Genomic DNA, 26,048 nt, shown 5'->3' with positions numbered 1-26,048 from the left:
AATCAATGTGAAATTTGATTTGATTCATTAGAATGAATTATCAGAGTATGGTGAATATGAGAATTTGATCCTGTAATAAACATTTTCATATTCATCAGAGTAGATGTAATTATTTCATTAGGTACTTACAGTAACAAAATTGTTGTTTATTTGTTAATAACAAATTGTTATTTTATATAACATTAATTGTTGTTTTATTGTGAAACTTTTCAAATGGCAGAATTGCATTGTTAATGGAATATTTTGAAATGACTTGACTTGGATGGTTTAAATCCACTGTATCAATACTATCTTCTCTTTGCTTTCAGGTGGAGTGTCGCTTTGAGGCCTGAAGGTCAACCAGTAGTCAGCTGTAGAAGAGCCAGTTCTCCTGACGTTCCTTCCCATGGAGGGCTTCCCTGTCCACTGACCCGCCAGGCTGCCTCACCAGACCAGCAGTTATGTCCGCCTGCAGCACCTTCACCGAACACGTGTGGAAACCAGGCGAGTGCAAGAACTGCTTCAAGCCCAAGAGCCTCCACCGCCTGGCGGAGAGCGGTCTGAGGAAGGCCCAGTCTGAGCAGAGGCCGCCGCCGCAGCAGCAGAACCGCCCCCCTGCTGGGCCAAGATCAAACACAAACCTCACTAGCGGCTCCCAGAAGGGGGGCAGCGTGTCCGCACGCTCCGGACACTTCCGCCCTCCCGTTGCCAAGAAGCCCACCATCGCTGTCAAACCCACCATGATGCTTCCCTGCTCCTCAGCCGGTCTGGATGTAGAAGGGAACATCCACCGGCCACCGGATGCCGGCGAGCCCGGCAAAACCTCGGCCTTCACGGTCTGGAACCGTAACGGGATGAACCGGAAAAGGCCCTGCGGGCCGAACAACAACGAAGGAGAGAGCGTGGGGGAGGAGATCGAGGGTTATGCACAGCTAAGCCGACGCACGCCGAGTGGCAACAACAACAACAACGGCCTGACAGACGTGTTGAAGGAGATCGCGGGCCTGGGCTCCGGCCCCGGCCCCAGCTCCGGCTCTAAGAATCTGTTTTTTGGGCGCATCAGCAGCTCATACAGGCGTTCCCTGGAGAGAGGTCTTCCGGCTTCAGGCTGCCTGGCAATGGGGAGCGGTAGTGGAAGCGGAGGGGCCCCTCACAAACGAGTGTCCCTTTGTGACAGCACGGACGTCATTAGCACCGAGGGGGGCCGCTTCTGCTACCCGGAGTTTTCCAGCGAAGGGGAGGAGGATGAGGATGACGATGAGGAGGAGGAGGAAGAGGAGGAGAGCGAGGGGAACGACGACGGCGAACACGAGAGCTGGGACGAGAGCGACGAAGAGCTGCTGGCGATGGAGATCCGCATGCGGGGCCAGCCGCGCTTCGCCAACTTCCGCGCCGCCACGCTCTCCCCGGTGCCCTTCGCCGCCGGAAAGAAGTGGAACACCGTGCCGCTGCGCAACCGCTCGCTGCAGAGGATCTGCGCCGTGGACTACGACGACAGCTACGACGAGATTCTGAACGGGTATCCTTCCATGGATTCCAACCGAGGACACGCCGTCCTCCCTTACAGCCCCGGTGACCTGCAAGGAAGCGTGTTCCTCTCCACCTCAGAGTCCACGACATCTCCCGAGTCCTCCTCGTCACTTCCAGAGGACTCCAGAACTACTTCCAGCAGTAGCAGCAGCGTTCCCTCCGGTCTGAGGAATGGCCTACACTCTCCCTCCTCGTCCAAGGCTCCCCTGACCCGCTCTGCTGGTACTGAGAAGGAACAAGTCCACAGAGCACTAAGTCCACTGAAGGTGACAGAGACTCATAAAGCTGTCCTAGCCATCCGATTGGAAGAGCAGGAGGGCAGGGAGGGACCTATGCCCCAGGCTCTTCCTGGTCAGCCAGTCACAATCAGCTTCAGCCCTACAGAGGAGCAAGCCAAGCCGTACCGTGTGGTCAATCTGGAGAAACCTCTTATCTGTAAGCCTTACACAGTAGTGGACGTGTCAGCATCCATGGCCAACAAAGAGGAAAGTACCCCAGACAGCATTTCCAAACCCAAAACTCCCTCCTTCCCCAGCTCCCCCTTAGGCCAGCCTATGTCTCCAGCGTCTCCCATCTCCCCCACCTCCCCCATTTCCCCAATATCCAGCACACCTTCTGCCTTGGGAGGCAATGCTCGTAAGAAACCAGGGAACATCCGCTACCAAGAGGTGTGGACATCCAGCACAAGTCCTCGCCAGAAGATCCCCAGAGTGGAACTAGGGGCCGGGGGTGCTTCTGGCCCTGCAGTCCCACCCCGACACTGTAGCCACAAGTCTGCCCCCACCTCTCCCATTGCTGGCCTCTCCTCCTCTCGGACGGTACCTGTGAAATCCCCCAACCTGTCAGAGATCAAGTTCAACAGCTACAACAATGCAGGGATGCCACCTTTCCCCATTATCATTCGTGATGAGCCCACATATGCACGCAGCTCTAAGAACGCAGTCAAAGTGCCCATCGTCATCAACCCCAGTGCTTATGACAACCTTGCGGTGTACAAGAGCTTCCTGGGGCTTAGCGGAGAGCTGCACCAGCCTAAGGGGAGCCAAGCGGCCAGTCACACCTATGAAGAGATTGGATCTTCAGAAAGTGTCCAGCCACCCCCCACAGAGAAGACAGCCACTGATAAAGCAGCATCAGACAAAGAGGGTGTTGAAGAGAAGAAAGCCGTGCCGGGCGTTGGCCAGAAAACCCAGGAGATCAAGTCCGGAACCAATCCGGACTCGAGCTCTGTGACAGGCACAGCTTCCTGCGCTGGCTCTTCTGCTGCCACGTCACCTTCGGTTCTCTCCACTGCCCTAACGGTCACTGCCAGCTTGCCCAAAAGCCCCACCGTTGCCACCAATGTGCGTTCCCGTAAGACCAGTGGGGACACTACGCTCAGTAGAGAGGGCAGCACAGACTTCCCTCTGTCCTCTGGCAGTGGGACAGCCCACAGGGAGAAGGCCAGCACGGTACTCTCTCAGATCGTCGCCTCCATCCAACCCCCCCAGTCTCCACCAGATTCCCCCTCTCCAGAGCCCAGCGTGGGCAGTGTGGAGGAGCTCGAAGCCCTCCCCCCAGATGCCACCAAGGAGACCCTTAGTCGGCCAAAGTCTCTCTTTTCCCCCACCGAAGGCTGTCTGTCCAAACCTAGGAAGGACACACCGTCCAAACTGCTTCCCAAATCCCAGAGCGCCTCGGCAGCCGTACCCCTGTCCAGCCCCAAGTCCGAGCCCAGCGCTCCCTTCCCCCCTCCCAGGTCCACCTCCTCTCCCTACCACGCCTCAAACATCCTCCAGAGACACTTCGGCAACTGGACCAAGCCTGCGTCCAGCTCGGCTACGCGGCCCGGCGACGGAGAGACCAGCCCCGGCGGAGGGGAGGGGAGACGCGGGGCGGCCGAAACCGCCAAACCCAAACGCTGGATCTCCTTCAAGAGCTTCTTTCGCCGGCGGAAGGACGACGACGAACAGCGAGAGAAGGCAGAGAGAGAGAAGGAGAAGGGCAAGCTGGTGGGGCTGGACGGCACGGTGATCCACATGCTGCCGCCGCCGCCCGTCCAGCACCACCACTGGTTCTCCGAAGCCAAGCCGGACGACCCCAGCCAGAAGCCTACCATCATATTCACCTACAAGCCGGACGGCAGCGCCTCCGGTGACGGGGAGGGGGAACTGCGGGTGGAGGAGTGTAGAGAACCCACGCTGCCGTCCCCGGAGGAGGGCAGAGACGCCAGACCACTGTCGCCGGGGCAACCGACAGCCAATCAAACCACAGGGAGTGTCCTACTAAGCAAGGCCGCCAGGTAATTAATCTCAATTCATCCTTTTTACAATCAAACCAGCATGCAAATCCTCTTACTCTTCATCACCCTCCCACTGTTCTCTTGTTGTCATTAATCCTTTCTCAGGGAAATCCTCCAGTCATTTTCCCAATGCAGTCCTGCAATGCTTAGCCTACATCTTAGCTTGTATTGATTGTGTTTTAAGCTCAAGAGGCTGGCAGACTGCTATTCTTCAAGCCTCTATTTATACTGTCTAGATAGAGTGCACTTCATGATCGACCATTTAAGATTTGCCAGGTGCATTATTGGGTAGTACAGTTTAAAAGGGAAGACCTGTAGCCATCCTGTAAATTCAGCCATGTTTTCACTGTTAACGACAGTGTAATCTACGCTTCACTTGCCTATGCAAACACACACTCCCATCACTCCTCGTTTGGAACTGCTGAGCCAAAAGAGAATGATGAGAGACTAATTTTTAGTCAGTTAATGAGGGTGCGTTTGCAACACGGGTTTGGACTGCATGGCTATTAGCGATTAGAGCAGAGGTGGAACTACTCGACTGCAGTTCCAGAGCTGTAATGTGTCTTACAAAGTCCCGTGTTTGTGATTAACCCCGTAGATGACAGTTTCACGTTCATGTTCATTTTCAAACAGGAAATTCAGAGTAAATTACTGATACACTAACCCCATATAATTACTGCATTTTGTGCAAGTGCTCATCATCAAATAGTCTGCTGATCATGTTGGATAGAACTCATAATGCTCAATAAATGAATTCATATGCATGCGCAGTCCACATCCCTCTCATCGGATAATCCACTTAGTATGGAAATCCCATGTTTCTATTACCCACACATATTCCCGTCTGCTGTGCTCTGTCTGGCTCCCCTCCTCTCTGTCTACAGGAGGCAGTTTGATCCTTGCCCCCCTGTATCTCTAGGGGGCAGACTCCCAGGAAGATGCCATTGTACAGTACATACAGTACAGTAATTTCACATGCCTTGCCCCCCGCTAGCAGAGTGCGTGTCTCCATCCCTGTATACATGATCAGCCCAGCAGGCTTGAGCTCAGTACCTCTCCCACCAGGGCTGGTTCAGCACAGCTCACGGAGCAGCAGTCAGGCCGCGTTAGCTTCCACCAATCACTCAATGAGTCACAGGGTCATGCATCGTGGCAAGCGTCAGCCAGAGCTCCAAAGAACAACCCGCACCTTCTGTTGCTCCCCCCCACCCCCCCCCACTTCCACCACCACCCAGATGCTTTGATTTGATCAGAGCTAACAAGCTTTTTGTTTGCCTTGGTGCCATCTGAATTCAGACATGCACCAACTGAAACGGTGCACTCTGGGAAATGTGTGCCGAAGCCAGATGGTGTCTGACTTTGGATTCATGTGTTAGTCTCACATTATAGACTCATGCTATCAAGTTGAGACCATGTGAGATTTGACATTTTGTGTATGGTGGGGTTCTTCATTAACCAAGAGCTGAGTAGTTGATTTTAGGGACAGAAGTGGCATTGAATGGGACATGAATAATGTACTCTCAGAATCCCAGCCGTATAGATGCCTCCATCTTTTTAACTTATGATTGGTACATGTATTGAAGGTTTCTGCTCCATATTCAAACATACAGTATCCAAGTAATTATTTGTTTTACAGGAACAAATACAAAAATGTATATATTATGTTGAAAGCTATACATAGCTTAACACAATATACATATATATTTATTTTAAGAGTTTTAGTACGAGTGCCATTTTGAGAAAATGTGTGAGTTTTCACTTGGAGTGCTGAGAATTAGGTTTTTGCATTGAGGGCTGATCAACTCTTAATATAGAGGGTGTGTCTGTGCTATTTCTCTGTTTAAACAATGGTGGCAGCAGAGACAGTAAGCTGGAGCTTGTCCAAAGGTATTGTCGTGAAAAATGTCCTGTTGCTTTGAGGTATTCTACACAAGTACAGTACATAGAACACACACAACCCTCATCTTTTGATGACTCCAGTAGTATTTGACTCCAGTAGTATTTGACACTATAATGATATAGATTATGTTCTGACTCATCAATCCAGCTCACAAGAACATTGGTGCTGATGTGTTATGTTACATTTCTATATTGAACATATTGAAGTTCAGAAAGATTGATGTAAAGAAAAGTAAATAATAAAAATGTGACAGATTTTGTCATCAGAAAACAGGAAACCCTGATCATGTATTTGTGGATGGGAGACTTGAATGCCAGCAGTTTTATATAGTCACTACAAAGGGACTCTTATAATAACTCTAGGCATGTTTAAAGTTGATGTTCTCTCAAATATCCCTGGAAAGTCATCGCCTACTCTCCTTACCTTCCCATTATCTTGCTTTTGGCTCTTTGGCTTTTGTCAGGCATTTTGGCTCTCAGGCATTTTGTCCTAACAGTGTTCAGTACTGTCAGACATTAGCAAGAGAATGAGAGAGAAAGACAGGGATAGATTAAAACAATCCATATTTTTCATTGATTGGAACAAAGACTGCTGCTGACAATTAGTGTCGACATTAATGTTGTTAACATCAATTATTTGACATAATCAATGCATCTCCTACATTGAATTAGCTCCAATGTCTAATTGGTCTTTTGAGGATCAACTCTTTTCCCCAGCAGCAAAACAGGCTAAATCTAGTCCCAGAGTACTCCCAGAGTCTCCTAGTAATTTCATGTCATGCCTACTACGTAATAAAAATCCCAGCCACTGTATGGGCTCCCTATCCTTCGCTTATCTTTACTGGAGGATCAGCCTATTTCTCCTATCTTACTGGTCCTCAGTGCTCTCCCACTTCCTTGGTTCTTCTCTCCTGTGCCAGAGCGATGGACTCTGCCCTTTCCTCTCCACTGGGCTTGCGTTTTATATCCACCTTTATTTTATCTCTTTCAACCTGATTTCAACTCTTTACATCACTATTGACATTCATCATTAGCTGTCCACTTTGTAATAATAATAATAATAACAACAATAATAATACATGCTTTTCAGGATGCTAACACACACTTCATGAGGTGACAAAGCATAAAACAAGGCATACAAAAGGCATATACTGTAACAGATCAAAAGTCAATACAACACAACATAATGCGCTTCGCAACAAAATAAAATGGGATAAATAAGACAGTAGATCGTAAAAGGCCACAAGACAAATAAAATTCATAATTTAATAGTAAGCATAATAAAAAATGACATGTAGAAGATACTTCTCTAGGCTCTCTCCAGCTCTATGACTGGATACATAATCCTCCCTATCCGCCCACTCTTTCCTCTTCATGACACCTTCCTCTTTACTCTCCATTTTGTCCTTTCTCTCGTCACTGCTCTGGTGTTCTTTATCACAGTGAGGATCATGTTCTTCGTCAGGTTCCTCTGACTCCATTCTTCTCCCCTCCTCTGGTTCTGTTTCTTCCCTCAAATGTTTGTTATCCATCCGTCTGACCTCTTACTGAATGTCACTCTCCAGGTTCCTATCTCCCCGTCTCCTCCCTCTCTTCAACTGCTCTTTTCCTCCCCTCTAAAAGCTGGCACTCCTTTCTTTCTTTCTTTCTTTCTTTCTTTCTTTCTTTCTTTCTTTCTTTCTTTCTTTCTTTCTTTCTTTCTTTGTCCTCCAGCCATGTCCTTTTGACATTCTACTTGATCTTCTTTCTTTGATCTTCTTACCTTTATTCTTGTTTATTCTCAGTTCTTTCTCCTCTTGTTTTTTGCTGTTTTGGTTCAGTTGCATCTGTCAGTTCAGTTGCATCAGTCTTTTGCTCCTCCATCTTTTAGATCTGCTTTACTCGTAGACCTCAGCTGACGGCTCTCCATCGCTCACCCTTCCAATTGAGACTTCACACTCATGTTAAGGTGTTTCTCTATCATCTTTTCTCCCATGTCTTCTACTCTCATTCTATCCATGCTGCAGATTGACTTTCTGTAATATATTGTAATATTTTATGGGTTAAACAGTTATGCAACAAAGACAGTCAACTAGAAATGCAGACTTTGAGTCATTTTGATGATCCTGTCACTGTATAGAATTTCAAACAGTGATTAAGTCTCTTCCAGAAGGGATGATTTCCCTCACTGCTGTAATGTTGTGAAATTCCACAGTGGAATCTGTCAACTGGAAACATTTCTGCCACCCATACTGTATAACTAATACAATTAAAGCAGTAATTTCATTTCAAACCTTTTTTATACTTGTGAAGCACTGAGGTTTACACAGAGACACAACCAAAAAGAAGTTCCTTTCAAGATTGTCCATAGCGTTTACTCAATAAAATATTTTATTAGTTGATGCAATGGATACAATAGAAACCCAATATTTAATTAGTCACTATGGAAATCAGTATAACGTGAAGATAATGTATTTTCTCTGACAAAGGTTAAATTTCCCTTTGTAAGGCATTCATTGAACTGGCAGTACTGGATGTGGCAGTATTAATCACTATAGACACACACATACACATGCATGTACACATTTGATAGGTTGTGTCCACCCAAACACTCATATACTGTAGTCTACAAACATACTGTACACATTAGTCTGTCTGACCTTTACCCTACTACACCTCTCTCTCATGTCATGTCATTTTGCACACCTAAGTTCTTTTATTATGTTATGGTCCATTCGCTGAAGGCAACTCACGAACATTGTTACCCTTTTACAGTACATCCTTATGTGTGTAAACAGTTGGGTGTTGACCTGTGGTTGTACTGTACTGTGCTACTGGAACAAGGCGAGCCTTGCAGTAAATCACCCCTCTACTCTCCACCCCCTTTCTGTCTCACTCTCACTCTTTTTCTTCTCTCTTCACATTCGCCCTCTCTTAGTCCTATCCCAAAAACCACTTCCTGTGATGTCGCAGACTCTGAACTGTGGGAGTTTCCCTATTATGAACTCAGAATGTGTGATGAAATCATGTTTCCTGAAGGAAGACCCCCTCGGCCATGTTAGGATTGTCTAGGCAAGGTGGAAGTCTCTGTTGACCAGGTCACTATGTTACCGGCACAGTTGAACTAGTCACATTAGGCCCACATCTTACCGATCCTTTGTTGTGATTGGCAGAGTAAGGGTTAACCTGCCTAATTCCCGTGGCTGGGAGCAATGTTATTGGTTAACAGTGGGAGTGGTGTTCAGTGCTGGCATGCATGCGTCACCTTAGACAGGTGAGCTCTGTAAACGAAAGAGAGAGACATTCTTTGAGACCGGAGAGAGAGAGAGAGAGAGAGAGACAAAGAAAGAAAGAGAGAAATCGGGATTCAGTCAACAACTCAAATTAGCCAGAAGCAACCTTGTTTCTAGCTAAGAATGTGAACTCCACTCCACCTCCACTCTGTCATCACGTCTGTAGACATGGGGAACTGTGTGAGCCAGTACAGTGGGTAAGTGTTGCAGACCGTAAATGCCATTACCCTTCACTCCTTTATTAATATAGTCACAACCAGTGCTATTGTGTCTGCGCTATTGACTTAGCGAGGCGTGTGGCTGTGTGTGTGTTGGGATTGTGTGTGTATGTGGTAGGATCAGTGTCCTTAGCTCGAGTGGAGGATCTCTGACGTGCACAGGGTAACGCACGTTCCAGCAAGTTGAGTCCTGACATTGAAACATGCAGCCATAAAGGTATTTATTGGTTAAGGGCCTCCCCAGGTGGCTATGTACTGGGATGTGTGTTGAGAAGATCTGCTCTTGTTATTTGGAATTACACAGGACAGGAGCGAAGGCTGATTTGGGTTTTAGATGCAGCATTTGGTGTGGTAGCTTGGTACTTAGAGTATATGTATGTGTAAAAACAGTCAACCTAATTATGAAGTCTTTGTTTTTTGTCAGTTGGAGAATGGAGTGGTTTACTCAGGTATTGATTTACTCCACAACCACCTTTCTCTATCCCACCCTATCTTTCCATTCAGGTCCCAAACATGCTAAAGACATGTTGTTTTAAGCTCTGCAAAGTCTTTTTGTAAATTGCAAAGTCCCTCCTAAATCTCCATGTTAGGGACCGCTAGCATTATGCTAACCACAGTGAAAGTCAGTTACCGGCTGTGCTGGGGGGACAGGTCCCAGAGAAGGTGACCGAACCTGAGAAAACTCCTTTGATAGATGGCCCCAGGCAGCAAGTGGATTCCATACAATACTGTACTGTAGATTGCATTGGATGTCTTGGATTGTTAAGGATGGTTAAGAAATAAATGTAGCCAAAGTTATCAGGGCGGTGCTAGCTATTTTAGTCATCTGAAATAGCATGCTCACTGAAGCTTTTGTTCTCATGTTGAATATCGTTGGCCGGCAGGTAGCCCAGTGGTTAGAGCACGGCCCTCATTAGGCATGGACCTCATTCAGCAGGCGGACAGCCTGGGGGAAGAAGCTCATCCTCTCTGTGTTTGCCTTCAGGCAGCGGTAACACCTTCCCGAGGGTAGCAGAGAGAAGAGTCTGTTGCTCGGGTGCAGGGCTGAAAATTAACACCAGCCACCGGCCAAATGCAGGTACAATTTCCAATTGGCGACTAGATTTCGGAAGGCCATCTGAAAAAAATATATACTTGGCCGGTAGATTTTTTTCATCTACAGTCCCCTTGGCAGGTGACTCACCGTGAGCCAAAAAGTTAATTTTCACCCCTGCTCGGGTGGCTGGGGCTCCTTAAGGATCTCTCTGGCCCTGGACCTGCAGCGTTTGTTGTAGATATCCTGCAGGTTGGGGAGAGTGGTTCGGACGGTTCGCTCGGCTGGCCAAGTAGTCCTTCTTGGTGCTGCTGCCCATCCATGTGGTGATGCTCCCTGACAGAATGCTCTACATGGTGCAGGTGTAAAAGTTCTTGAGCAGCTTGGGGGGGGGGACATCTCGCTTTAGAGACAGCACCTACCTCCAAGCCATACGATATTTAAATATAGTTTAACTTTTTCATAAGCCTACAGACTGCCCCGCCTGCAATACAGAATGTCCCCCTGCACTAGGGACTGTCATTGTTTTTTGCACTATGCACTGTCTGCACTCTGGCTTGTGCCTCCTGCGCCAAGCACTTTATGGACTGATTATACTTGAAAATTGAACTGCATGTGTTGTTTTTTGTTATGTATTGATGTCTGTTTGTGGTATATAGTTGTCTGTATATGGGAACACACACCAAAAAACATTCCTATCAACTCTATTGTTGAAATGGCTAAATAAACTTGAATCTTGATATGGTAGAGACGCTGTCGGGCCTTCTTCACCAGGGAGTTGATGTGGCAGGACCATGTTAGGTCCTGCATAATGGTCACCCCGGGGTATTTACAACTGCCCACCCTCTCCACCTGGGCCCCGCTGATGCTGAGTGGATGGTAATCATCTTTGTGATGACTCCGGTGTTTTATGACATAATAGCACAGTGATAAGCAGGCCTCAAAGATAGACAAAATGGCGGTGCTGCTGAACTTCCTCACAAAGATGAATCTACGATGTCTATCCCTTTGATGCCTGGCTAGCAGGAGCCATGTGTCAGAACTCATTCTCTACCAGATTCGGCCTGCCGTATGCCACTGTCCGTGATATTTAATATCCCACACCAATAACTGCCACTGTGGTTCAATTATGGAAATACCTTATCTCCCATTCTTCTTCTTCTTCTTTCGCTGTGTCTGTATGCCAGTCACTCCCAGCTCGTACTGCCGTCTGTCCGACTCGGGAGCAGCATAGAGCATCGCTCTAGGCATCTTGGCTAACTTCACAGGACTGAGTATCATCATTGCTATGCATAAAGTACCTTTATTCTGGAAATTGCAAGGGACAAAGTGTCATTCGGATGATTTTTTGATGCATTTTGGAGCACGTCACACCAAAACAGGGACATTACCATTATTGCAATGGGTCCTCGAGCAATTACCCATTGCTGTGCCTTTGCCTTGTGACGACAAGCCCTAAACAATGATTACCTGGCCAATTCCACAACAGTAATGACCATTATAGCAAGAGTGTCTCTAATGCCTTTTAGCAGTAATGGGGTGTAACCGTTTTGTGGTAGTCTGAGAGGGTTGTCAGCAGGGCACTGTATGAAATGAAATGGTCAATAATTATCCGTAATGGAAAGATTTTGGGAGGGTGAAACGTTTGGTTGCCATCTTTTCTGCACCATCTGTCTGCACCGTACAAGTAGGCCAGTTAAAGCTTAAAGCCTCATTATTTTTAGACATCCTAGAATAAAATGTGTTAAAATGTCTCTTTTTCCCTGTCTTTCACACACACACACATACACACACACACACACACTGAAGCACAACAAGCACACACTCATATCGCACTAGCGACAACACATTGAAGTATGGCTCAGCAGTGACACCTATCTTATCACCCCTGTTCCTGCCTCATCCTGCCTCGAGGCAGCGTCACCCTCTCAGTGTTCACACATGGCTCTGAGTCACCGCCGCATCGCTCTGACACTGGAGCTAAATCTCCACTTCCACCACTCTAAACCCTCCCGATGGCTGATCATGCTCAGTCATGTTATATTTACATAACTCCTGTATGTCAACATAACCTAACCAGGAGTTATGTCAACATAACTCCTGGTTCAGTGTGGAAATCAAAACGTTGTGAGTTTGCTCCTTTCTGAACTATTACCTCTCTTCTTTATTTGACTATTTCCTCATGAAAATCTGTCTAATTAAATCTGAAAGAGATTTTACACACACACACACACACACACACACACACACACACACACACACACACACAATAATTTCATTTTCTCCCCTCTACCACATGTCCATATCCTCAGTTTATTATCTTAGAAACTAAGATAATAGTTGTGTTAATTGTCTTGGGTCTGATCTTGTTGTGAAAATGTAAAATTGAATAGAGAAGTCATCACAAGAAGTTCCTTTATTCAAACAACATAGCTCCATCAGAAAGAAAAAGATGTCCAAGGCAACACTCCAAGCCTTCATTAAAAGCGGTTAGTTGGTTGTAGAAAAATCAGACCAGCATGTTTGGGCCAGCTCAGGGCCTTCGTCAGGGTCTCTGAACAGAGCTCCATGTTCCAACTCCTGTGCTGCTGTCTCTTCTAGCCCTCTACCCACTTCCCTCTGCTGTGTCCCCACAGCCAGGTACCAGGCAATGCCAGCGAGGCGGAGGCGCCCGCCGCCGCGTCCCCGCCGGCCAAACTGGAGCCGCGCCCCCCGGGGGAGGACCCTGCCAGCCTGGCCGCCGCCCCGGCCTCGGCCAGCGAGGGCAGCGCCAGCGTCGGGGACCCGGAGGAGGAGGGCAGCCACTCTCACTCGCCCGCTTCCAGCTCCTGTAGCGCCACCTACAGCAACCTGGGTAAGCTCAACAGCTGCACCGTCACACTCACTCACTCACTGCTGTGGAGTCCGGGTGTCCTTGGAGTGATGTTTGGGGATGATGCATTCCCTATTCCTAGCGCAGTCCCCTTCTAATGAATTATTAAAGGATAGAAAAGTGAAATGTCTATCACACTGAAGGAAGAAACCGGTGATCGAATTGACCTCAGGGTAGATGTTCAGGATAGCAGCATATTGAAGGGATTTAGGGACAGTAAACATGACATTTAATTTGATTGAATGGCCACTGCAGCCTCATATAGCGCAGTACTCATTATGTATATATCCCTCCACAAATGTATTACTTGTTTAAGATATGTAAATCCCTTAACATTGATTAACAACTCTCAGATGAATTAATGAAGGCAAAGTCATGCGTCTCTTAACGGGGATAGTTGTTTTCATTAGTAAAGCTAATTTAATTGCAGAACGTAAGAAAGTAAAGGATGAACGCCTCCTCATGACTCACCATTATGAGCTCCAACAACAGAGTTTGCATCTGACACATTCATGCTATTATGATTTTGTTGGTCCAAAAATGAATTCACCCATTATTTGATTGATACAGCAGTCACTCATGTGTTGTATTAATTTATTTTCACATTTTACTGCCAACTCTATTATGATTTGCAGTGTTTTAGTGACTAGTGATGCATACACCGGATGTACATTTTCTGAAACAAATGTCCTCAAATGACAAACTGCAATTTGCATTCTGCCCAAAAATAAGTGGCACTATGTATCAACACTGTCTATTTCTGTCATTTTCATGTCAAGGTAAACAACTTCATGTACAGGGTATGAAAATGCTTACATTTTACCAAACAAAAATATGCTGGGCCTATATGCCGGCTCTATAGATAAATCTAAACTAGATAAGCCCACTCCACTTTCACATTCAGCAACTGTACATGCTGACGACATGCATCATGGGTGGGGGACCACTGTGGTTCACTGTGCACTTGTATTCATTATAAACAGATTGAGCTACTGTAGTAGTTGAGGATTATCTATAGTGAAAAAACGTCCACCACTGTCAAATAAATTGTGTTTAAATTAGTTGGGGTTTTAATTGTTTTTAAAACCCTGCAAGATGATGAATAGTTTTCAGATGAAGGATTTTCAGTTCTCAGCCATAGAGATTATTGCGAAGAACATATCAATAGTTTGGGCACTTCAGTAATACAGTATAAGACACAAGTGCCAGTTATCTCTTGCAAAGTGCATTGTCCAAATTCTGCGTTGCAATCCCGTTTGACCAGATGTGTTTCATACCGTCTCCACCCCACTGCTCCCTCTCTCTCACCCCCTGCTGTCACGCTCTGGATCACCGACATCAAAGCGCCTCGCTGCTCAGCAGTGCGCAGATGAAGTTCAATTTCATGGTCACTGATATTTCCTGCGGGAACTCACCCTGGTAGACCTGGCTAACTGGTAGCGTCCGCTGGGCATATTCGTCATGTTCGCTGAGCTTTCTGGTCCATCAGAGCCCTCCGGACGGGGGCGTGGCGTAATGACATGCACATTAGGGCTCTAGAGCTGCTGTCTGAACGTGGCCGGGAGCGGACCTGCTCGTCTGGACAGTGGATGCAGGGCTGCTTTGATCATGAGGGCCCAGTTTGAGAGGCTCCAAGACCACCAGTACATGTGTGTGGGGTAGGTGAGAAAAGCTGCGGAAGTGTGTGTGTGTGTGCGCATGTGTGTGCGTGCGCGTGTGTGTGTGTGTGTGCGTGCGTGCCTGTTTGTGCGAGCGCACTCCCCCTTCTCACTAACAGTGTGTGTGTGTGCGTATGTCTGCATGCTTGTTGAGGACTCAAGTAGAATGAGTGCTTATCGTGTGTGCGTGCGTGTGAGTGTCTGAATTGAGAGTCAGTGAGTCATGTACGTGTGTATGGTGAAAGATCTCAGATCTCTGAACAACCTGGTTACATCCTGCTGCCAGCTCCTCGCCCCACTAACGAGAGAGAAAGGAACACAGTTACCACGGTGACACAGCCGGGCTACAACTCTCACTATCCTGAGACTTTGCAGCTGCATATTGAGACGTAGAGGCCCAAAGCCCAACCCTCCAGACAGTTCCTATGCTCTACAGTGTAGCCATGGCTCATGGTTGTGGTGGGAACAAATAAAAACATTGACATTTTGAGACAGTCTGGCAGTTGTGTTTAATGTAAATGTAGTCGAACAATAAATGTGCCCTAAAATGTCCTCTTTTTTAGGTCCTGTGTCAACAATCACTTGGCCTCTAGGGTATCAGGTAGTCTTAATTAGTCTGATCAAAGTTCATGAACAGAACAGTAAGCTACTGTAGAAGACACACCACAGTACTGTGCACTGTCTGACAATGGAGCACAGGCTCCAGTAGCCTGCTGTTATGTGCTCAGAGACGCCCCCTGGTGGTTAGAGCGGCAACATGCAGTCCACTCACAAAATTGTTGGGGAAAAGAAAAAAATCATTACATTAGTCATTTAGCTGACACTTTTAAAAACAAGTCTCTCCTTTCTAAAACAAGTGACTAAGAGCATAATCTAGTGCTGAAGGCAAAGTGCGAGAAAAGCAAACAAAAAAAAAAAATAGGTGCGTAAGAGGGAGGATCCTGGTAGTACTTCTTGAAAAGATGAGTTAAATCCTGACCTAAGTATTCGCTGGAACACATTCCCGGCCTCTATCTGGGCCCAGGCACATTTATGCACACACAGACATACACCAATGTTTGCCATGTCTCTCCTATGATGTTATTAGCCTCTCTTACTCTGAAAATGTAATTTAATGTTATTTATTGCTCTATAAATGTTCTTAGCCGGTAGACGAACATACTCCAGGAGCTTGCTCGATCGCCTCGTTGAGAGGGGTCAGGGAAGAATTTTTACAGCTCACTTATCTGGCCCCCGGGTGATTACTGTTTTTTTGCTTCCCTCTGGAATATGTAGGGGTGGAATGTCTGCCCACCTCCCTTGTTCTCTGTAAAGCGCATTGTGTTGCCTCTGGGTATGAAATGCGCTATATAAATAAAGCTTTGATTGATTGATTGATTGATTCCACGGTTTGAAGAAGCAGCCCAATGTATTTCTGCAGCCCTATTGCTCTTCACTTCACGCCGAAACTCACCCACACACACCAGCATACACGCTCACATTCGTACCGTACATCCATGCAGTGCACACACACACACATACACACACACTCATATTCACTTATGCACACATTAACTCACTCCTCCTTACTCGCTAACAGACATGTACACACAAACACATGATGACACACACACACACAAAGACTCTTTTTCATCTTAAACACTCACACACACACACACACACATACCCCGATACATAGATACACACTCACCCACTTGCTCCTGCCCTCACCCACATACACCCTCCCCTTACAGTGAGAGGCAGCAGGAGAGAGAGAGAGAGGGGGGGAGGGAGAGAGAGAGGGAGAGAGGGAGAGAGGGGGGGGGGAGAGAGAGAGAGAGAGAGGGAGGTAGAGAGAGAGAGGGGGGGAGGGAGAGAGAGGGAGAGAGAGAGGGAGAGAGAGAGATGGAGGGAGGGAGGGAGGGAGAGGGGGAGGGAGAGAGAGAGAGAGGGAGAGAGAGAGAGGGGGGGGGGGGGGAGAGGGAGGGAGGGAGGGAAGGAGGCAGCGTTGCTCCGTGCCTCACTCAGAGACACTGCCCAGGCAGTGCAGGGGCGTCCACCTCCTCCTGCTCCTCCTCCTCCTCCGCCCGCCTGCTGCCAGGCCAGAGTGGCGCAGCGGGAATCCTGGCCGGGCGACGCGCTCTGCTCTGCTTTGCGCCCCCTCCTTACACGCTGCCTCTTCCTCTACTAACTAGAAAACTTTGAAACAATTAGCAGGACGGAGGTAAGCTTCTCCCCCCCTGCTTCTTTCTCTCGCTGCCTCTCTCTCTCTCTTTTTCTGTCTCTAATAATTTATATTTCTCTGGAGTATTTTCCAACCTCTCGTTTTGCTGCCATGCCTTCTCATCCCTCACTCTTCTCTCCGCGCTGTCCTCTATAGTTATTTTGTTCCTTTTCTTCTCGTTTATTACATCTTCCTCTCGCCACCTTCTCTCCTCCACTTCACTCCTCTCTCTCCTCCACTCTGCTCCCCCTCTCCGCTCGTCTCCGTGTCCCGGGGGCGCTCAGAGACTCTGGTTGAATGGCATGCTTCCTCCAGGCACATATAAACAAAGAGGTCTCCTCTTAGAGAACGCTGGAGCATGTGTTTGTCAGTGTCAGCGTATGGTGCGGTAGTTGAAAGAGAGTGGGTTTTTCACAGAGCTGTGAGGTACAATATACTGTATATTGTAGCGTTCATCTGATGAGGATTCAGTGAGGATCATCCTAAGAGAGCCTGGGTTGAACTTGATCTGCTGGTTGAGCATGGTGATTGCAATACCTGGGTTTCCTCAGGGATCAAATGTACTCAAATGGGTATGCATTTGATGTCACTTAACATAAATGCCTCTGCTGAATTCGTATACAGTGCAATTGTTTTTATATTGTACTTATTCAACTGGCTCACTCTAATGCCAAAAGTCAATGAATGATCCCCCAAATCTATGTATGTTTTAAGGTGAGCTGGGGAAAGAGGAACAATGCTAAGTTTGTTTCTGTTTTTTGTAGGAAGGAGGGAAAAACAATTGTCTTTTAATCTTGGGGAGATTACAGAGGGATTATGTCAACAGACTCACCCAGGAGACTGCGGCAATGAAGTCAAACTACTTAGGGACCTTTATTTGGCTCTTTACATGTACAAAATGATGTTTGCTGGCAGATAATTATTCTATGCCTTTACAGAAAGCTCTCATTTTAAATAGATCTCTATCTATCAAAGTTACAAGTGTGGAGTTTGTAGGTAATGTTTGAATACTTTTATCAGATATTATTCGAATGTATATGATGAAGCATCTCATTGAAACATCTTCTCAGGAGACTTAGAGAAATGTTCTGCACCCTGCTTTTACAAACCAACCGCGAAAATAAATATTACATTTCTATTCTATTCTATTCTATTCTATTCTATTCTATTACTCTGATACATACTTCATGTACAGTACATACACACATCCTGTACTCTCGCACGTTCTCTTGCGCGCACACACACACATACACACGCACACTCTAAATATATAGATGAGCATTGCTGACGCTTGACAGCTGTATTCCCTCCTGAGTCGATGCTGTAGACTTACAGTACCCAGAACCCAGAGCCTCATGTCCCCTTGCAGTAGGAGAAGCAGCAGTACGTCTGCATGTAGGTCATGAATAATCTGGTTATGTCCTTGTGAACTGATATCCACTGATGATCCTGTTAAGCATTGTCAGAATAAACTTATTAGAAATGTGTAGAAATGTGTGTGCAGAAAGCACAGACCTCCGCGCATTAATGCATGTTTCTGTGTTTGGGCGTTTCTGGGTCGCAGCCCACAGGGCATGGTTCGCTGGACTCAGCCCCCCTACCACACACCCCAGTCCACACCCTGTGTCTCTAGCGCAACCACACGGGAAGCTGGCTTCACTCCAAGTTGTGTTTTAATTCATGGATCTGCCCAGTGATTCTGATCCGTTCCAAAATGTAATGGGTTCTAAGTTGGCCCATGCTACACCCCTCCACCGAGATTCATGAAAATCAGTCTGGTAATTTTCGTGTAATCCTGCTAAGGAACCAACCAACCAACGAATTAACAAACCAAAACACATCACTGAAAACATGAGCTCTCGCCCTGCACTGTTGGGGCGGAGGTAATTAATGAAGTTGAGATGGATGTTGTAATTAAGTGTCCCTCATTTCAATCTAGGCCTTTTCCATTAATCAAATTGTAATTCAGGAGTATACTTTAGGGCTTGTCCATGGGCTTTACCATGATAAGATATCATAGGATACAACATAATGTTTCCTAAGGGAAAACAAAACAAGGTTTCAGAAGTAAGAGCATTAGTGGCAGTGTTATGCATCTGTCGAGAGCTTTCAGTAGATTTCAGTAGATAGGTAAAGCCAAATGAGTTGTCATATTGCACAAAGGCAACACATCTCCATACTGTAGTTAGCTATATATTCAGCTTTCCTGAGTTGTTTATATTTTGTGTGAAAGTTGTAGGAACGCCGGAGTGCCATCGCCCTGCACAGCCGAGCCGATAACCATGATGAAGCTCCACCTCGAGTGTGTGATCGCTTTTACACAACAGCACTGCACTGGCATTGAATCTTAAAAAAAAAAAAAAATGGATCAGTAGTGTTCAATTGCATTGCTTTCAGCCCTCCGCAATCCGAAATAGTTCCCCATTGGTTACTGTAAAGATGAAGATTTGATATTGATGGAGAGGAGCCGGGGCCAGAGAGGAATAACTTGGTGCTTCAGTCAAAGGTTTAATTCAGAGGTTCAGATCTGGACTGACATGACAGCTTAGTGGAAGAACAGGCCCTTACTTATAGTGCTTTGGAACGTCAATATAGCCTAAATACAAAAGCAATCCAAAACTATCCTAATACAGAGCAAATGCTACACATTGGGGAATATGTATTGATACATTGTAGCCAAATACAGAGAGCAGATGGCCGGTAGAAGAATTCCATCTCAGAGACACTGTTGTTGAGGCTCCTAACTTGGTTTTCATGTTGACTACAGTATAATAGGAGCAGGCATCTATTAGGATATGCCTTCAGCACAGTCATGGTTACTAAAAAACACATCATAACATTTACAGTTGCTATAGGCAACTTAAAGTCAGGACTGGTCAACATAAACAAGTCAGGCTAATATAAACTTTATCAAAGTGTCTGTCACATTTTTAAAAAAAAGTATAATAAAGTAATAAAAATAGTATTTTTATTGTGAGTTGTGAAATACATCCATCGTGTCATGTGGTAATGTACATTATCATAGCCAGGGTCCAGACTGCGCTTTTGTGTCAAGTGCAGATGTGTGTTAACGCTCTCTCCCAACATTAGAGTCAATGATATGGTGATTTGTGTGTTCTAGCTACTGGTTCTGATCCTCCTCTCCTATATCCCAGGTCAGTCCAGAGCCAACATGATCCCGCTGAAGCAGCCCAGGAACATCAAGGCCTCGGACGACACCCTGGCATCGCTCGACCTGGACGGCACCCACGACCAGCCGGCCCCCAAAGCCACACCGCCGCCCCTGCCGAAAAAGTGCGTACCGCGCTCCGTCACGGAGCCCTCCATCCTGGGCAAGGAGGTCCTGCTGGGGCCCCTGAGAGCCCGAGGGGAGGCCAAGCCAGGAGGAACCAACCTGAGCGTGGCCAACCCCCTCTACGACCTGGACTGCACCTGGGAGACCGCTAGCCAGAGCTCCTCCCTCAGCTCCGAGCCCCGCCCACACGACCAGGAGAGCGGGGACTCGCTGGAGAGGCCGGTCGCCGGCGGCGCCGCCGGAGGTAAAGGCCGCCCGGCCAACAGCCTGTCGTGTCTGGCTTCGGTCCCCAGCGCCACCACGGGGAGGGAGCGACGCGGCTGCCGCAGCGCCGAGTCCCTGTCGAGCGGAAGGGCCCGCACCACGGGCCGAGGGGGCGGGGCCAGCGCCAAGCCCCAGAGACAGGCGCTGTACAGGGCCATGGACAGCTGGGAGGAGGTGGTGGGCAGGATCCGCGGCCTGCACACAGACACGCTTCGGAAGCTGGCGGGCAAGTGCGAGGACCGCTTCATGGCGGGCCAGAAGGACCACCTGCGCTTCGGCACGGACAGCTGGTCTCACTTCCGCCTAACCACGGGGAAGCCGTGCTGCGAGGCCGGGGACGCGGTCTACTACACCGCCTCCTACGCCAAGGACCCGCTGGTCAACTACGCCATCAAGGTGAGCCGCGAACCGCGCTGGGCCTCACATGCTCAAACTCAAATGATAGTAGCTAAATAATGAGTGGCGTAATTGTATAGGCTTTAGTACACACCTTTGGGGAACACCCCAAAAGACGAAAGAACACACAAAGCCTCTCAGCTTCAACAGGATTAGAAGTGTGGTCCTCACATCTACAGAGGGAACCAGAAAGAAATATGTGACAGAGAGAGAGATAGGCAGGAAGGGGATATCATCCCCTTTTCATCCGATTTCATTTCTCTTCCCTTCTCTCTCTCTCCCCCATCTCTCTCTCCCCCATCTCTCTCTCTCTCTCCCCCCCGTCTCTTTCTTTCTCTCTCTCTCTCCCTCTCTCTCTCTCTCTCCCCGTTGATGACACATCCACATTCAAATATGATTTTGAGATCTAAATTTTCCATATAGCATGAACTATGTTGTTTTACCAAAATTGTTCTAATCTAGCATGTTGGCAGTGTGTTGAGGTCCTCTCTGTCCTGATATAGACTCCCCATTGGAGATCAAACCAGGAAACCAGGGCAGTTCAGCTGTGGGATGGAAATATCACTCACAAAAAACACTTCCTCTCATCATTTCTCATCCCTGTGTAGCGTTTGCTCTATCGTCGATCTAATTAACCAAAATGTTTTCTCAAGGTAATGGAGGGGGAAGTTCAGAACACTCGTTAGATACCCAGGTAATACATTGAGTAAAGCTTTATAAATAAATAGAATGCCAAAAAAGACCAACCTACATGTTGATATACCACTATAGGTGGCAATGATGAGTTCTAAATCAATCACCATGAATCTAAGTGCTGAGTGGTGAACCGCTTCAAGCGGCTTTAGTGTGGTTGGAGCAGAGTGCATATAAATGGCATCCCCATAATCTAAATAAGATAAAAAGGTAGCTTGAGCAATGTTTGATTTGTGCAGGATTTATTACTATCGGGGTTACAAACCCATCATTACCAGACTCCTCCGATTGTTTTTCACTGCCGTTGTTTTCGCGTTTGGAAATACATGGAAGTCAATGCAGCTGACAGCTAACTATGGCTCAACGGGCACTTCCACATCCGTACCACCAATTACATCAGACTGACCAATATGGCAGCTGACGTGAATAAAGAGAATTGAGATGCTCTAAAAGTATAACATGATCAACAGTATCAAAGGCCTTTGAAAGGTCAATAAAAACGGCAACACAGTCCTGTTTTTTATCTAGGGCATGAACAATATCACTCACAACCTTAGAGACCACTAGCACAGTACTATGCCCAGGTCTAACACCAGACTGGAAAACATTCAGAATGTCATAGTCAGATAAAAAGGATCTAAATTGATTACTTGTCAGATGCTCCAGGACATTTGCTAAACAAGGCAGTTTTGAAATTTGGCGATAATTCATCTCATTTGTAGGACCACCTTTATGCAGGGGAGTTATATACGCTGTTTTCCATAATTTGGGAATGCTCTCTGTCGTTAGAGTTAGATTAAAAATGTACAACAGGACGTCCGCAATAATAGGTGCAGCCAATAATAAAAGCCTTTGGTCCAATTTATCAGTCCCAGACAGTGGACTTCCTGGGGTCAGTATCTTAGAGAGCCTCATTCTACTCTTGAGAAAATTAAAAATCTTAATGAAGTAATTTAAAGCTGTATCAGGATCAGAGATGGCAGTTGACAAACCATGTAAAAAGGCTTCTTCTACAAAATGTCCTCGATTTCCTAGAGACCTAGACTTGTGACATCTAGTGTCTCTGATACATGCTATCACTGAAATAGAGAGGGAGAACCCCACTAGGTTTAAAATTATGTGGCCAATTCCTTAAAATAAGATCCAATATGATGCTTATTTGGATCAGGCCTTGTTGGTTCTGAGATTAGCTGTGTAAGATCTAAATCATTACACAAATCTTTTATAACAGCAGATGCATTAGTGAGCCAATCAAGGTTCAGATCTCCCATTAATACAGTTTCAGAGGATTTATGAGAAGAAATCAGATGAACAAGATCGTCAATGTCATTAGCCCGCACAGAAGATTGTGGAAGAGTGCTTGTCATAGGATGATAGGCTCTGCTCTATACAGACTTGAATTAGTCCAAAAATAGTCAAAGTTAGAAATGAAATCGTATGCAGTAGCAGAACAGAGGTTTTGCAGCCATTGGTGGAGACGAAACTGCTAAAACATTCAGAGTTGGTAGAGAGAATGGGAATGGGACCAGACAATACACTTTCCATACTCTCGATTGTGGTGTAGAGACATTACAAGTCCAGGTGTAATTGGGAGCTGTTTCTAGCCATGACGCCATTCGCCCCCATGTGTGTTATGATTAAGAGAGAGAAAGACTCATTTTCTGAGTCTCTTCTGCGTTCCAATAAATAAGTCAAACAGCAGCATTGGTATGCAGTATTTCAAGAAGGTTATTCCTCATGCTGGAAGACCATCGGATCACAACCAGGAACATCAGATTTCAGCTTAATTTCAAAAGAATCAGCACCTCACCGTCTCAGTTCTTTAGATATGTTTACTTTTTGAGACAAACAAACCTCTTGAATTGTCAATGGTAGTGCACAAGAACATCCACTTCCATTATGAGTACTGTAGAAATGATTAAACAAAGAATACATTTGGATCCAGGTTCTATAGATTACAATGATACTATCAATGATACCAATTACAGATTGATTTTGAGTATTGAAAAATATTTCATACTAAACTCCGGGTGCTAATGATACACCAACTGTCATGCTCTCTTGAATACAAAATGTAAAGCAATGTTGCACAGGGCATAAATGTGATTTTACAGTACCACGACACTGATGTGATACATTCTCCATGCAACAACTAAACAACATTGCCTGGTCCAATATGTAATATTAACAAATGTTGTGCAACCAAAAACGCACAGGGGACAAGCTGTCCTATATTCTCCTATTTTCGTGCATCTTTGTTCAGATGCTTTGAGTCTTCTGATAGCGTGCGGAGAATGGTGCCATGGCTGGCTCCAGAGGCCGGACTCCGCTCTGTGTGCTGTGATCAAAGCGTGGAGAACGGGGCAGACAGAGAGCTGCCAAGGCTGTCACATGGGGTTAGGAGGCAGGGAGCCACTCCCACCAGGGCCTGTCACAGCGTCTTCCTCCGCCCCCAGATACCGTACGCTGAAGATCAGTGGCATGATCAATAATGCACTCTCTGGAGAGAGAGAGAGAGCAATAATGCACTCTGGAGAGAGAGAGAGAGATGAGGGAGAAATAGGACGGAGATTATCTCTCTGGTGCCCTCTCTTTGGAAGGAAGACATTTTGTTTTTTTCTTTTGAGAATAAAAAGAAACACTTTTTAAGTCTTTTGCTGTGTTCTCTGTGGTATAATGTACAGTAGTTTGAAGCTATTTGTGTTTTTGTGTGACAGTCACGTGTATGGATCCTGACTCTTTTATTCTTCTCCCCATCCGTCCTTCCTGCCACCCCCCTGTTCCTCTCTCCTGTCTCACTTCCCCTTCCTCCTCATCCTCCCTCTGTCCCTCTCCAGATCTGCCGCAGTAAAGTGAAGGAGACACAGCAGCAGTTCTTCCACAGCCTGGCAGTGAGACAGAGCCTGGCCCTGCACTTCAACATCCAGCAGGACTGTGGACACTTCCTGGCTGACGTACCTGCCCGCCTACTGCCCTGGGAGGAGGAAGAGGAGGAGGAGGAGGAGGAAGAAGGAGAGGGACAAAAGGAGAAAGCAAAGGAGACAATGACTGCAAAGAAGGAGATTGTTGGCGATCCAGACGGGATGTCCTCGAACGCCACCCAGAACGGCCAATCGGAGGAGGCCCAGACAGCGGGTCACATGGGCAACGCCGGACATTTGAGGAGCCGAGTCGTGGTCATCACCCGCGAGGTGCCCTTCCAGACAGTCGCCGACTTCGTCAGCGAGGGCGTGGCGCGGCACGCCAGGAACCCCGATCTGTACGAGCGCCAGGTCTGCCTCCTCCTACTGCAGCTGTGCTCCGGACTGGAACACATGAAGCCCTACCACGTGACCCACTGTGACCTGCGCCTGGAGAACCTGCTGCTGGTGCACTGCCAACCCGGCAACTCCTGGAACCTGGACCTGCTGGAGCCCAACAACAACAGCAACAGCGCCCCCTCCGGGACCGCCACCTCCGCCTCGTCCACAGCCGCCAACGCCACCTGCCCCGCCCGCCTCATCATCAGCAACTTCTCCCAGGCCAAACAGAAGAGCCCCCTGGCGGTGGACCCCGGCGTGCTCCGCGATCAGTCGCGCCTGGCGCCGGAGATCATCACCGCCACCCAGTACCGCAAATGCGACGAGTTCCAGACCGGCATCCTCATCTACGAGATGCTCCACCGGCCCAACCCCTTCGAGGAGACGCCGGAGCTGAAGGAGCAGGAGTACACCTGGGCGGACCTGCCGCCGCTGCCCGCGCGCTCGCTGTACTCCGCGGGCCTGCAGCTGCTGGCCAGCCTCCTGCTGACCGTCAACCCCTCTGAGAGGATCCAGATGTCGGAGGCGCGGGCGTGTCTGCAGTGCCTGCTCTGGGGCCCCCGCGACGACCTGTTCCAGGCGCTGGGCGCGGCGGCCCCCTGCTCCGGGCCGGGCGGCCCCTCGGCCCAGCGCGAGGCCACGCTCCAGAACTGGCTGGACCTGAAGCGGACGCTGATGATGATCAAGTTCGCCGAGCGCTCGCTGGACTCGGGCTGCGGCGTGAGCCTGGAGGACTGGCTGTGCTGCCAGTATCTGGCCTTCGCCAGCACCGACACGCTCAGCCACGTGGTGCGCATCGTCCAGCAGCCCCAGGCTCATACCCAGACTCCGCATCCGGCCCAGACCCAGAACCAGACCCAGAACCAGACCCAGACATTTCATCTGACCCAGTCCCAGCCACTCTGAGCAGTAGCCCAGCACCATCTGTCTCTCTGTTTCAGTAATATGTAATCAAAGTGAACATCGGCCTTATAGTGGACTCACTGTGCTGTTTGCAGATTTCACTCAGAGCTCAGTCACTCACATTCTGCACACTATTCCTTCCTTTTGAGCTAAGAAGTGGCAAGCTGAGTCGTTCATAATCAGTGAGGTCACATCAAACATGCAGGTGTCTCTGATTACTGAAGTAGTTTCATACGTCCGGAAAATCTCAATC

The 26,048-nt window shown here is 47.5% G+C and overlaps 1 protein-coding gene across 1 annotated transcript; it reads left to right on the top strand.

The window, feature by feature from the left end:
- Positions 1 to 332: 332 nt before the first annotated feature.
- Positions 333 to 25,798, top strand: peak1 (pseudopodium-enriched atypical kinase 1; the record flags this gene model as incomplete). Its single annotated transcript, XM_084451323.1, has 4 exons — positions 333 to 3,790; positions 12,849 to 13,066; positions 20,101 to 20,900; positions 24,431 to 25,798. The coding sequence occupies exons 1-4, from the start codon at positions 441 to 443 to the stop codon at positions 25,796 to 25,798; spliced, it is 5,736 nt and encodes a 1,911-aa protein (XP_084307449.1). The 5' UTR covers positions 333 to 440.
- Positions 25,799 to 26,048: the final 250 nt, after the last annotated feature.

Source organism: Borostomias antarcticus (genome assembly GCF_949987555.1).
Source record: "Borostomias antarcticus genome assembly, chromosome: 16".
NCBI classification, from domain to species: Eukaryota; Metazoa; Chordata; class Actinopteri; order Stomiiformes; family Stomiidae; genus Borostomias; species Borostomias antarcticus.
The sequence above is the reverse complement of the archived record's forward strand: the minus strand, read 5'-3'. Positions and strand labels throughout refer to the sequence as shown.